Source organism: Dinoponera quadriceps, unplaced genomic scaffold (genome assembly GCF_001313825.1).
Source record: "Dinoponera quadriceps isolate SergipeBrazil2010 unplaced genomic scaffold, ASM131382v1 scaffold1658, whole genome shotgun sequence".
Taxonomy (NCBI): Eukaryota; Metazoa; Arthropoda; class Insecta; order Hymenoptera; family Formicidae; genus Dinoponera; species Dinoponera quadriceps.
In genome coordinates, this window is record NW_014555920.1 from 948,634 (window position 1) to 963,796 (window position 15,163).

General features: G+C 37.9%; 1 protein-coding gene across 4 annotated transcripts; it reads right to left on the bottom strand.

Moving 5' to 3' along the window:
• Window positions 1-584: 584 nt before the first annotated feature.
• On the bottom strand, window positions 585-15,163 carry LOC106745762 (V-type proton ATPase 116 kDa subunit a). 4 transcript variants are annotated; one of them, XM_014621654.1, is made up of 8 exons: window positions 14,870-15,163; window positions 14,283-14,588; window positions 5,937-6,037; window positions 4,152-4,278; window positions 3,602-3,778; window positions 3,227-3,439; window positions 1,729-3,143; window positions 585-1,396 (listed from the first exon to the last, which is right to left on the bottom strand). In XM_014621654.1, exons 1-8 carry the CDS (start codon window positions 14,984-14,986, stop codon window positions 1,294-1,296), a joined length of 2,559 nt encoding a protein of 852 aa, XP_014477140.1. In that variant the 5' UTR covers window positions 14,987-15,163; the 3' UTR covers window positions 585-1,293. The 4 variants fall into 4 exon arrangements, with proteins under 4 accessions (XP_014477140.1, XP_014477143.1, XP_014477141.1 ...); XM_014621657.1 differs by lacking the exon at window positions 5,937-6,037 and adding an exon at window positions 8,724-8,776; XM_014621655.1 differs by lacking the exon at window positions 5,937-6,037 and adding an exon at window positions 10,884-10,969.

Here is a 15,163-nt window from a genome sequence, read left to right on the forward strand (position 1 = left end):
GTAGCGATTAGAATGAGTTTTCGGTGTGGGATGGAAAATTCGGACCACTTCGAATGTGTATCATTGTCGGTTGTTGCATTGTCGGAAAGCAAATCGGCAGAATTTCCCAATATAATGACTCACGGTGCTTCTCGGAAGTTGTAACTTATACGAATGTAGTAATAATTGAATCTCCTCTTCGAGATATTTTCGAGATCACGATTTTGAGGAATGTCAATGTTTACTCTTATTGCGGAGGAACGTGAACATATTTTTCTCGACTCTAACACAATTTCCTCAGGAACATTTTCTAATTTGAGAAATTATAACTGTTCCACATATTTGGAAGAAGCACCTCCTAATTTCTAAATATAAATGTTTCTCCATTCTCCAGCAGGATATTCAAATTATAAATTAAACTATTTTTTTCTAAAACAACAAGCTTTTGGCTTGTTTACGAAAAAAATCGCTTCCACTCTTTTACAATTTCACATTAAATTTTAGTTTAATTCTGGACTTGAGTTCAATTTAACATTCTATTGGATCGAACGTCAAACAGCCGCATTTCGTGAAAGGAAAATGTGTGCGGACGTTTGGAAAAGGTCTCTGGAATTTCAAGATTGTATTTCAAGCGGAATTAGCCTAGACAATTGCGTGAATACATTGTCTCATTGAGTACACTGCGTCAAAGAATGACGCAATCACTCATGAATGATCAAGTTTTCCTTCAATTTGCCACATTCTTTATTACGTACAGATATACGGAACATCAATCGATTGTCGTCGCTTTCGCGACGTATACGTGTATATGTTTTCAGATCTACAGATTCTACAGTGTGCAGAATGAATTCCGCATCACTCACATAACACTTCATAAAGTTGCGAGACTTGCAATATTAAAAAAAAATAATATTTAAAAAAATGTAAATAATTAACACGTCAATTTTGTGATAAGGACAAAAAAATGTGTATTAACTCCGAATTCAATTGCAATTTTTTCAACAAATAAGAAAACAAGTTATAGCAGCGATAATATACTCAAGTAATGATCTTGTGTAACAAATCTTGTAGTTTTATTAAACGAAACCGCTGCTCACTTATATTTCAACGACTACGCGGATATTACTTTGCACTCTGACAGATTATAACGGCTGAATCGACACTCTACGCGTATCCATTCATAAGAGGCGTCTCATTCATTAATTATTCATAACTGACTTGTTTGGGGGAGCAACTATCAAATTTACGACTTCGCCAAACTTCCACTGACAACGATAATCAGTAACGACCGTTTAATTAACGTCTATTATTAAATTAATCTTCAGTAGTGGCCTGAGCAGCGTCTAGGATAATCTCGAAGGAGAATGGCTGGAAGCTATAGCCCAAACCGGCGTAGAACTTGCTCTGGAACTCCACCCTGCAAAATATAAAGCGAGAATTAGAAACAAACAACAATAATTCGTCAATACGTAGATATAATTAGTATAATCAATTTATTTATGCAGCAATAAACTTATAATATGCACATAAACTTATAGTAATTATGGAAACTACTTACAAGTATATTAATTTAATAAATGAATCATTTATATGTAGCAATAAAATAGATAAAAACTCAAGTTTAATGAGAGAAATAAGGTATTGCTAATTTTCCGACTTTCGGGACCAATTTTCTATGTATATGAAGGGAAGAAGGGGAAAAACGGATGTTTAAAATATAGAACGGCACACTTTTCGCTAGAATCTTACCAATGCAAACGTAACGTATGCAAGAACGCGGAAAGGCCCTCCATGAGTACGAGAATGCCTACGGTGAGTACCGCCCAGAAGGCGAAGACGACGTAAAGGATGATACCGCCGTCCCAGCCTTCCCTCGCCAGGCCGTTTTTCATCACCATGATCCACAACACCTCGGACAGCTGGGCGTGGGCCAAAGACAAGGCCCAGAGACGCAGATAGGACGCAGTGTGTGATACGCTGCCAAGAACGTACTCGATGGTGTGGATACCTTGATGAATAAACACCTCCATCATGTCTTCCTCTTCCTCCTTGTGGCCGCCGCCACCGGCCGCCTGAGTAACGCCACCAGATGCCTGTAAGGCTCCCATGCCGCCCTCCACGTCACCATTCTCGGCGCCGTGGTTGTTGAGCTGGTAGTGTTGCTTCTTGCGACTGCGCATCATTAGAATCGGCTTCGCGAACAGCATCCATGGCACGCAGAGCAGAGCCAGAACTACCAGGAATCGCTGTAGACCATGCTGACCACTATACATGAAGGGATCGCATTTTTCGATTTTGGTTGGGATAGCTGGTTCGATTGGCTTAGGCTTGGGCTTGAAGAGGACCATATTGATAAAGGTGATGAGAACCGAGGGCGCGCAGGCCGGGCCGGAATCCTCATCGTTCTTCGGTCCATACGTAATCCACTTGATGAACATAAGCAACACCATGTAAAAGAAGAGCAACATGAGGAAGATCACCTGGGGTATAAACTCGCAGATGATGTTGATGCGCTTCTTGAAGTACATGTGGTTCCATAGGCCGACTATCACGCCGAACAGCATGTGCAGCACGCCGAAGATAATGGAGATCTTCATCTTGTACGAGTTCAGGAAGATGATCTTGTTCTCTGACAACTGCCATACGGGATCTATGCCGAATGGGTATGGATAGTCGATGTAATCTCCCGAACTCGGATTCAGCTGCAGTTCCTTGTTAGTCGCTACAGTGGACTCATTGTAATTTATGAGCCAATTGGAACCAAAGATGTTAAGCGACTTGGAGAATACGTCGTTGTAAATGAGACCCGTATACATGGAGAACAGACCCATGAGGAAAATGATGTAGCGACCGGCGAAGAAAATGTTCCAGATCTCGTTGTCGCTCTTCTTCGCCGCCAACGGCTTCTCCTTCAGCACCATCCAGCCGCCAAACAGGAACATAATGAGACCGTGGCCGCTGTCGCCGAACATTATCGCGAACAAAAACGGGAACGTGATGATGGTATAGGGTGCGGGGTTCATCTCGCGGTAAGAGGCGACTCCGTAGGCATCGATCAGCGCCTGGAAGCCCTTCGTGAACTTGTTCGTGCGGTTGTACGTCGGCGGATCCTCGAACGTTTCCATACGATTCAGAATCGGAGGTACGGAACTCCCGCTACGTTCCTGAGGATAACAGAGAGGATGTTGATTTTTCGTTCGACAGTAAGATGACCGGAGAAATAGCGGAAGATAAGTCTATCAGTTACCGTTCCGCGTCTCAGAGCCAGCTGGATTGTCTCGATGTCCAAAACAGGCACCCAACACTCAGCGATCAGACACTTCTGAGTGACATCCAAGTTGAAAAGATTCAGAGTGTGATAGATCGCCTTGATCTTGCGGACCTTGACGAACCAGTTCTTGATGTTCTTCGCAGCAGCCACGAGAACACGATGACGATGATCCTGCGTCTGCCCTAAGACCTGAAGACCGATTGTTTTGTTTATTAAGCTTTTTTTCAGTAACAGAATGAGTAGAGATCGAGGATTCCCAATTAATAAACGTAACAATGCTTAAGGAGGTTGTAAGACTCAATGTCGTATTTTTAATGGCGCATTAAAAAAAAAACAATATGATTTTCTTACAGTATTCAAGTCTTCGATGCGTGTCATGACGCCCATAGCCATCTCCCTGCGATCAGCCGGCGCTTCCGGGCAGGGATACAAAGTCGCCCTGAAGCCCTCGCAGATCTTCTTCACGCGAGTTTTCAGCTGATCGCCTTGGAAGAAAATGATGAAGACTGACTTGTACACTTGGTCCCCCTAAATTCATTATCGTCCAATTAATGATCCTAAGCTGCTAAACGCTTACAATTTCGTAGAGATTCTCGTGTGTGACTTAAATTCATAATTGGATAGAAAATTTTTCATGCCCTTCTTACATGCAATTCGACTCTATACATTGAAATAATCTTGTATAATTTTCTCCATCCTTAAATCTGCACAACACCTAACGATCTTATTCCTGTTAATTGAATGAATAAATTATAATGAATAAATAAATTATATAAGGTCCATTTACAGTCTTGAATATGAAATCATGGGGTTACGTTGTTCTCGAACTCTACGATTAAGTCACAAACGTTCGCGTTCTCGGGATTCTTTAGATTCTTGTATCGCCGCTGCGATTACTCACCGTCGAAGGATCCTCCAAAGGAGTCTCGATCTCCGCCTGACGCAGAAAGACATTTCCACGGCACGCACGCCACAGCATGCGCTCGAACGCAGGGATGCGTTCCCTCAGAATAACTCCCGCGACGAAGCTGTTCGCGTGATGACATAAAACATCATATTAATGGACAATAATGGCAAACGAAGATCGGATACCTAGGGTGTCTATCGGCGGGTATGTGCGTTAACGCAAACTGGGTTTGTGAGGGACTCTCCACGATCACGATCATTGTCCTTGCGGTGATTCAAGTGAAGCATCGTGGTGATCGCGTTACGACAATATATGTATAGCGAAGCTTTCAATCTGTATCGGTCAACGACTCGTGCGGATTTGCCGTAGAATAGCTAGCCAATTGGGAAATGATGATTTCTGTAGCCATGGTCCTTCTCTTTCATGTTCTTTTCTCTTTCTCCTTTTTTCTTTCTTACATACCTCAAAACACTTCTGTCAACGATCCTACGGATCCTCGAGACACCCTTTCAACGACAAACTCCAACAAACAGCATACGTGTGTCACAGGAACAAACCGGGCTTTGTCGGGGTGTGTCATCGTACGTCGGATCATAATTATGCAAAGTGCCATGGGGGATTTGTCTTGTCTTTATCAGTTCGTTATATGCAGAATTGCACGTCTTATCAAGTTTGTTAACTTTATCGCACCTTTCAACTTTATTTCACTTTTCAACTCGGAACGTGCAGTTTGTGCCGCTCGAATACCCGTAAGATGCAAGCATGAAAGTACGCGGATGTATAAGCACTATTTCTTGAGAAATTTCCTCTGTGAAATAACCGACATGTACTTATCATCTTAACAATGTTTATCGAATCGCTGCTTGATTACATGCTATTATTAATTTGTTAATACAAAATGAAATTCTGTAATTATTTCAACATATGCTATTTGAAATTGTAAATAATTATACATGAAGAGGAAACGGGGGTAATTCTACATACAACGACTTGATAAATCTTTTACTGCGTGTATGTGGGTAACATTTGCGGTAAGCCCTTATCAATTTTTATATCGTGTATGTGTGTTTTGTTCAGTGCACCAAGTTTCGAGATCTCTAAAGATCCGGATATCGGGGCACTTTTTATAGATTCCTCGATGTGTCACTGTCCGACTCTCAGTCCCACGTAATATCATGTACGCAAAATAGCCACATTTAAGGTCAAACGTGGTGTGGATGTGCGAACCTTCGAATTTTAGATCTAGTGTATCAGAGTACCACATTTTTCGAAGCGTTTCCCCAAAACTCGAGGGTCCGAACCTCTAAGAATTCGTACCAGAAATCCAAAGTTCCAAAGATCTAGGATTCTAAGGAACTAAGATACTGAAAGGGCGTAAGATTCCAAGTGTCCAAAGCGTCGGAGATTCCAGAGTGCCAGAAACTCCGAGGATTTAACGTCGCGAGAATTTACGCTAACGCAAGACACGTCCCTATCTAATTAAAAGGTCTACAGTTCCGCAATTAAAAAGAGAAAAATTAAACTTTCCAGAAAATTTGAAATTCATCGGAGATCAAGGAATTACTGGGAATCGTAGTTTCGCGAAAGTCTAAGTTTCTCAAACAGGGACTTGGATTTGCTCGCGGTTTCTCGCGTCGCCACGTCCTCGGATTGTTTCAGGTGAGAAATGATCGTCGGCCTCGTGGACCCTCATCGTGGAACCTTTCGTTCGACTCTTCGGATTCCTGGGACCTTGCACAACAGGATGGAAGGATTAACTAGAGTAATGGGAGTACGTACCCCAACTGGACAGGACCAAGGGCGGACTGGCGGGCGATATTATCATCGCTAATCAACGCGCGTGTCATGGACTCGGTGGGGTTCAAGCCCGCGTGCTCTTGCTGACGACACAACAGACAAGACACAACCACATTAGCCACACTAGACACGATCACAATGCTCCAACAACTCTGTCCTCTTGTTTGCACTTTCGGATTTTGCCTCTCGTCTCGTTATTTTCGGGCTACTTGGGCGAACTTGAAATATCTCGCAACGATACACGTTTTGCATTTAGGATAATTGTAACATCATATTATTTTCCACATATGTAGTAACATACATGATGAATCTGCTGTAAATAAAAATATGATAGTAGAATTGATCACTGAGCTCGAACAATTGTACGATAACTAGCAAATTTTACAAAAATAAGACGATAATTTGTATCTTAAATTTTCAGAATTGTCTGAAATGTTTAATTTCCTTGGATCCTTTTGATTTCTTTATTCTCAGATATCCCGTTTAATATCATATTTTGCTCCTTGAAGTGGAATTTAAATTTTGGATTATAAAATGCAGTTTCAGAAACAGAACACACACACACACACACACACACACACACACACACACACACACACACACACACACACACACACACACACAAATGCAACTTATAACACCAAGATATTTCAAGTTCGTTTAATTCGTTGGGTTAAATATGAATTGCCAGACCGTAAGTGTGTGTGATAACGATAATAAAAGTTACATGATCGTTGAGCGAAAGTTAGCGGCAAGTCAACGGCACAACCGAGAATGATGCTTATGCAATCTAGATTTTAACTTCAATGTGAGAAAAGTATTTTTATGTTATCAAAAAAATCATTATAATAAATATATAATTATACAGTATGTAGAGATCAATATTCCTAAAATAATTCGAAAGTAAAAAAGACAAATGTTTACACAACGTAACAGATAAGAAAACAAAGACCTCTTTTTTTTAATTTAATAATTTTTTATAATATAGATAAAATAATAAAAACAAAAAAAATATATATATATATATAATGGGTTTACATGAAAATGCAATTTAAAAAAATTTTTACTAATCGTGCGCGGTCGTGCCCAAGAGATTTTGAACAACAGCGAGATTGTTAAGATAGACCAAAGAGGTATATGGCAATTCTTATTTATCAAAAAATCTGAAAAAATTTGATAAGCCATTATTATGTCGTCCGGTAATTTTCAATACAACAGAGTAAGGGTTTGCTCGAAAGGATATTCGATCGGAGAATCATATCAGAATTCTCTTTCGACAATGTTTCTATAGTCGATCGGAAACTGATGGGATTAAGATCATCATTGGCAGACGATGCGAAATAAGAAACAGGCGCAACTTATTTAAATGAAGCGCGACACAAGCCAAGCTGTTAGATCGTTAAAGGGGTTTTGTTGGTTTTTCCGTTTTTCCTTTTCTTCCTCGAGATTAAACAGAATTTCGAATTCTTAAACTATTCCGGTATCCAAGCCGTATCTCATTCCGTCGAATTTCCGAGATCTGAAAAAAAAGGAATCAATGGATCCTAAAATAAAATCCAATATATAGTTTTCTTTAACGATCCAATAACCCACACTGATTCTGATTAATGTAACGAAGGATAAAAACGAGTGCGAGGGCATGCGAGCAAGCGGCACACTTAAAACACATATAGACAGTCCTTTGTTAAGGAGGAAGGACATTGTTATACATACCCATGGCCACACCATCATCATTTATTGTTATTTACAACGTTCTGTCACTACGAGTGAGAATTATTGCAACAATTTTGTCGCGCGAGTGTCGAACTAAAAAGCGAGTGGATCTCGACCGTTTTCGTCGTCGATCGAACGTACTCGATACAGTTTGAACTTCTCTGCTCGGACGGTGTTAAAAACAGGTGACGTCAAACTGTATCAACTGTTATTGGTCGGCGCATTTTTTCGCCGATTCTTGCTCTTTTCTTTTGCTTTTCCTTCTCATTTCCTTTTACTTTTTCTCTCTATCGATATCGTGTATTGCAACAAAAAGTGAATGACAGCCTAGTTTTGCACAATCGATCAGTGAACGTCGGACGGTTATTTGTAAAAGCAAACAGTCGCGTTTGTCTTTGTGGAGCATACCTCGATTGCTGAAGCATCCCTGAAAACAGGGGAATAAAGAGCCTAAGAATGAACTTCCGGTAAGACCAGATTCAGAAGAATAAGATAAACGCTCTCTGCGAATGCTGTGGAAATGATGTGAAGGTGACTAGACTTGGATATTCGAGGAAAGAAGTTTCCAATTAAACCCGAAGGACTTAAACTCAAAGATTGATAAGTGGCACGGAGGGAGAAGCGCTATGTAAAAATTCAAGAATCTAAGAGCCGATGAATTTGCATATTTTTAAAAAGTCAACAAGAAATAAAGATCCTGGAGGTATGAAAAAATGGAAAATTTAGGACTCCGAGAATCCAATATGTTAAAATAGCAAGAGTATGAGACGAGTTTGGTATAGATGTAAGAACTGATGCGGTCATAAAGCGAAAACCTAAAAATATAAAAAAGCTTAAGTTCTCCTCTCGATTAAACGAGATATTACAAGAAAGAAAGGACTCTTATCGCGCGATAAAGAAGCGGATATCTTCACAGCGGCATTAAAGGGGAATGCTCCAGCAACGCAGGGTGCGACTCTGTTTTTTTGAGCGATGGATTCTTGGAGACACAGGCAACAACATCGAGGCAAACAGATTTGCAAACAGATTCGCAAATAACGGTTGATAACAGCTTGCCTGAGCGGGCTCCTATAATGTGCTCCTACGGTGTCTGCCGCAGTGTACAGGTGCTGTAACCATAGAATACACTGACGTAGGGTGCCTCTACATCGGATCTAGCCTTCAACGTACTGAACTACAAGATATATACGGGGCGTCGGAGGGAAACAAAGGACTTTTCGAAAATTCAACCAAGTATTCCTCGACCAATTTTTCAACTTAATCGATCTTTCATTCGAACACCCTGTATCCGCACAAAGAGCTTTACGTACACTTTTGGTTTATCTCGGAATAGAATTGGAACCGAGCTTCTAACACTTAAGAGCGACCAGGGCAATTGTGACACTGCGATTTTTTTATGATACATCTTATCGTAATATCAAGTGATATATACATATTTTTGTAATAAGAAAATTTGTGTAACTGATCAAACAACTTGTTATCATTGCTATTATATTCTTAAGTAACATAGTAAACAATACTTGATTAACTCAGAAATGATAATTATTAATTCACTGGAAAATTTTACGGTGCCGCATTTTCCCTGCTTGGATATATTTTCATTACACTTGTTTCAGTTTCTGTACAGACATTTTATTCCATTAAAGAATTTAAATTGAGTCACGGAATTTAAAGAAAAAATCTCAAATATCTTGGATTTTAGAAAAAATTGGAGAGGCACAACAATTAAAAATTGTTTAAATAGCTAAATATGAGAAAATAAATTTTTTGACACAATCCCAATTTTATAGGTTTAGTTAATTCTAACTTGTAGTTTACCGTGTTCTAATAATGCTACAAGAAACTTATGTAAAAGAAAACTTATATATCTCAAATGTAATAGAAATTTATATTACAAATGTAATAAAGATCGTGTTAAAAATGTCCGGTTTCTTTCCATTTCCATGCATATTTTTATCCTACTCCAAAATTACGTTCGAAAGTACATATAAGAATATTCGCCGGGTGGTTTCGTTTATTTGGCTGCACATTTCCTGAATTATTCTCAATTTTCGGATTACCGACTAATAAAACAATTCATGTTCGATATTTAATAGTCATAGTTGAGATACAATATTTATAGTTTAAACAACATATGAAAAACTATTAAATATGTTCAAAGATATTAAAATGTATGAGATAATAAAAATATATATGTGAATAATAAATAATAGCTCAATAATGTAAAAGCTATGTAAAAATAGCAAAAGGGAAATATATAAATATATATTTGTTAAAGGAGATTCTCTGGATTTTCGTATCAGTAATTTTAGTCAGTAATCCGAGAATCAATATTAGTGACCGAGCACCATTGTGAGGTGCAGCAGTGCATCAGGTGCAAATCTGCAACACAAACTATGGGCATGCGACGATGTATCGGGGATGATTCCCGGTCACGTAGAGATTGAAATGCAGAGCGTGGAGACCCGGAATTGCGGGATTTAATCAGATCGAGGATTTAAATATCTTTAGAATCTTACAAAAATTTTAGAATCTTAAAAAAATCTAAGGTATAGAAAAATGAAATGATCAAGTATCCAATAAATTAAAATATAAATATGTATTCGATAATAAAGTGTAAATCCAAATTATATAATAATGCTAAATATATCGAAAAATCTCAAAGTAGGAAAAACAATTTTTAGATGTTTTCTCAAAGAGAGATATATAAAATTATGGTTATAATTTTTATTGCGAATAATATTGAGACGAATAATTCTTGAAACTAGCATTAAAGAATAGAAGAAAACGTTTGACTAAGATTTCAAGAATAAAATTTGATTAAGAGTAAACTATAAGCGTATAACCTTTCAACTCAAATAGATAAACCATAGAAGTATATCGTGTATAAAAATATCATGTATGTGATTTCGTTTCCTCCACTGAATAATCATTGACAAATATGAAAGCTAAAGGCTTTCTACATCAAATTAAACTTTTCAGAAGAGTATTGATATCCAATTGAAATTCTGTAGTGCCAAGAAAATCCTGATAAAACTAAAATCTTTAAATCATAGATTGAAACATTGATACACGTTTGTAAACTTCTGATTTATCTATCTGAATTGGATTGCACATTTCTTGGGACCAACTGATCAAATTATTCTTTCATTTTCGGGAGATTTTCGTGAGTCGCCACGCTCTGCATTAGTTGGACATACGCCACACATTAATTACCCGAGCTTGAGAGCCTGGCCGCCGGCGCGGAGGCCCTCCTCACCCAACAGAGTGACTTGTTCTTCCTCACGGCTGGGATCTGCCATCTGCGACACGACACCTCCGTGCTCAGCCTGGCAACAGACACAGGTCACCCCTCTTTCGCCCTATCTCCCGTTCCACTCATTCATTTCAGACTCTCTTTCTCTTTCTTTCTGTTCCGAAATTGTTTTAACTCACCGATTCGAAGAAGTTGTTTCTTCTTGAACTCGCGACAAGAATTTTTTCAATGTCTAAACTATATATAAGCTTAAATTCGTGATGCTTAACGGTAATGCTAAGAGAATAAATGTACCGAGAAAACTTTACTTTTTGAAATATCTTATGTCTTTGGAATGCAAATATTGACTCAGGCTGAAAACTGAATTGTTGAAGTCAATAGGTAAAATCCAAAGAGTCAAGTATTTATTTGTACGTAAACATCACGAATAATACAACATTCATGCAAACTTTTTCGAATCTACAAATGATAGCTAAAATATCGCTATTAGCTATTAAGATATAGCAATTCTATTCTAATTATGTATAATATATTAAATATACTATATATATATAAGTTATATAGATAAATTAATAATATATAACAAGAGAAAATATTATATATTGCATATAGATGTTTTACAGTTTTGCTATACATGCTTCATGCAAATAGTTTCGTTTATTAATTCAATAAAGGCCATCATTATTTTCCCAAATTATGTTTTTCTTAAAATCCATTAAATCATATTAAACTTGAATTGTAAATATTTAAAATTTATCCGGCCAGCAAAACCAAGAAAAAAAAAAATTACACGGTATAATTTATTTTCTCAGGTAATTATCTATATTTGCAGCATTTTGCAGATTATATGCGCCGATTTTAATCTTTTAATGTAATAAATATTAATTATATGGATTACGCTAAACCTAACAGAATTATAAAGAATCCAAAACATTTTGAATCATTGGACTGCAATATTCCATATAAAATATAAATCGAAAAGCGCAGCAACAGCCTTCAAAGAATTAAATGTACAATGCATATTCTTCTAAATAATTTTTAACACATTTACGTAAAAAGTTGCAAACGTTAGTACAATTCATGCATATTGCCATTGATTGATCATTGTTATCAATTCCAAGGCTTCATGCTTCCCACTACGAGTACAGCTAGCTAGCTACATGAGACTCTCTACTATGATTGTAATGATCTTACGATGATCTTACAATAATGTTACGTTACTTCCAATAATAATAACATTGCGCCTTATTTTTTTGCTACATTTATTATTTCGCAAAATACTGCTGTTATTTGCTACTGGACTCGGTTGTTATCTGCTCGTAAAAATTCTGAGAAAATCAGTGACTTGATGCGTTTAAATAGTTATTGCTAACGATAAATATTGTAATATTATTTTCTATTGCATAATTAGCCGATATATAATATTTGTTTGCATATAAACCTCATTAAACAAATTAATTAATTGCGACTCATGTTTCTAAACATGCATGTTTCTTAAAAATTACGATACACCTCTATATGTATTTATGCAAAAGGGAGACAAGTAAAATGGTTAACAATGGAATAAAATGGAAGGAACAGATAAAAACGAGAAAAATAAATAACTGCAATATTAACAAGAAAAGTTTTTACGATAGTGGAAAATTAAACAATAGAATATCGAAGTATATTAAATATTACGCTACAATTCAGACTATAATATTAAATGAAGCTGTTTTACAAGGGATATTCTTTCTACACATCAATGTGCTCTTAACGATCGGATAATTATCTCAATTTTTTGTCTGCCTGTAAAACAACGAGATTTGCAGTTCTAAACAAAGAAATCGTATTACAAAAGAATTAATCTCGTCATCTTATTGATATATTGATATATATTAGCAGACTTAACAAGAAACCAAACACATTTAAAGACTATATAATCTGAAACGATTCTCACAATTTGTATGCAGGTGTGGGAGACACTGCTGATGCAATTACGGGGTACAAATACTGGTAATAATACACACTGTGTGATCTCTCTCAAAAAAATAAAAAAATTCTTCAAGGCTAAACACAATGTGTAATAACATTGACAATACCACTTTGAAATCGTAACAGTGATCTCATACGGAAATCGCGACCGGACAATTGTCAAAGGACGTAAAGGGAGATAGGGCGTAGCGAGTGTGACTTGTGTCCGTTGCGATACTGGCTTTTGGTTAGTTGGCAACACTAACACATTAATAATCCTAAAATCACTCAACAATATGATTAGTAACACACAATGAGAACATTCGATGCCTGACAGCTCATCGGAATGGAAATCTAAACTGTCAATCTGTCAGTTTCATCTCATCTTGTTCCCCTCTAAGTAGCTCCGCTGCATTCGCTTAGACTTGCACAAGCGCACCAAGAGAGACAGGACCTTCAAATATATCTAATTCGCATAATCTCCAGCCTTTCATGCATCAGAGAAAATCCGGCAGCTTGCAAATTCATTGCTTTCTCTCTCTCTCTCTCTCTCTCTCTCCCTTTCTTTCTCATTCTCTCTCTCTTTCTCTCTCTCTTTCTCTCTCTAGCTCAGTTATACTTATCCTTCGATTCAATTAACAACACAATTTTCTTATTTTATAGAAGACCGCATAATCGCTACCTCAACGGAATTTTCTCGTGAAATTTCCTCCATGTTTCTAAAAAGATGAGCTGATTGCGTACTAATGCTGCATCATACATTAAGAGCTTGAAAATATGCGTTAAGCCAGCTTACAAGAGAAATCCCATTGAGGTAATAAAATTTTCCACACTAAAGCATATATTACAACATCCAATTGCTATTGTATAGTAAAAAAATCGCTCAATTTACACGTTAATCAATTTAAACGGAAATGTAGGCCAAACAAATGCGAGGCTGTAAGTTGCGACATTAAATTTCACAATACGATCTCTTGTACATCTTTCTTTGTACATAAATCTAACAATAGCGAACACAGCAGAATGCCTTTTAGCTAAATGCGTTTTATAGCAAAGTATCCAATTGGTAGGAAACAATTCTTATATGTTCATCGACTCGACACTCAAGACAACCGACCATTATATTGCTGATATTTACAGGCTGTTCTATAAATCATTAAGGTTCCCCTTCACAAGATCAACATTCAAATCGTACATTCCTCGGATAAAGAAAAAAGCCCAACCAATTTTGCAATTCTATTAACAGCTTAATAAGTAGCAATTTTCATTATTCCCTCTTGGGTAAAAATAAAAAAAAAAACCTCAAAATTGCTCTCGACAGTTTGCTTGAGAAAGACTCATCTGGTGCTTATGCTAGAGTCCTTAATTGATAAAGTAAAGATTCACATCTGTGGATGGTGACTTACCTCGTCGAAGAAGACTTGAGTCTTTCGCAAGATATGCTTCAACTCAGTCAGCTCGAGGAAGTTACGTTTGAGCGCTTCCGCGTTCTGATTCACTTCCCGGAGTTCATTCTCCAATTTCTCAAAAGTTGCCTCCAAGTCGATCATCTCTCGGGGCTGCGGCGCCTCTGGATTTTCACCGGTGTCCAACATCGGGATCCCATCCTTCTTGATCTCCTTCTCAAGGTAGCGCAGTTTGCGCTCCATCTCATCGCAACGACGTACCTCATTCACGAATTTACGTTGAAAGGCGTTAACATCAGGATTCAACTGCAACGTATTGAATGCATTAGCATAAGAATGACGGAGAGAATGATCATTGACACTAGCACAGATACACAATGACGTTCTCGTAACAATGTGCAAGGTCTATTTGCAATGCATTTGTGTTTTTTACAGCTCATTAAATAGTTGCAGGATAATGTGGCTGTATACTACATTTATGTGTAAAGATCATCGATAATTTTAACCAACGCCAATGAAGGATGACAAGAGGATCAGTATAGCGAAGAGTCCAAATTAGACGGAATAAGGAAAACTACGGGACTTACATCACGAAACTGTACGAGACCGAGCTCGCCGAGCTCGGAGACACAGGCGTAAGCGGCCTCACTTTGAAGGAACAACTGACACAAGGTCATCTCCTCACTGCGGAAGAGCGAACCCATTTTCGGAGCTGGGGATCGCGTGTCGGTGATACGTTAAAACCGGTTACTCGATGAGCATCAGAGCTGGTCCGAAGGTCGCGATCCGTCTTGACACTCAATCGCCTCGTAGTCCTCTTGGAACCGCCACTGTCTGGAACTGCGGAAATCGTGACGGACGAGCAACAATCGATCCGACTG

Excerpts from the sequence above, each read along its gene's own strand:
- LOC106745762 (XM_014621653.1), bottom strand. The coding sequence starts at position 14,986 with ATGGGTTCGCTCTTCCGCAGTGAGGAGATGACCTTGTGTCAGTTGTTC. Across the intron at positions 4,279-10,883 it reads GGCCAGGCTCTCAAGCTCGG|CTTCGTCGCGGGAGTTATTC; the intron begins GTAATTAATGTG and ends TCACGCGAACAG. Across the intron at positions 3,779-4,151 it reads CTTTGGAGGATCCTTCGACG|GGGGACCAAGTGTACAAGTC; the intron begins GTGAGTAATCGC and ends TAATGAATTTAG.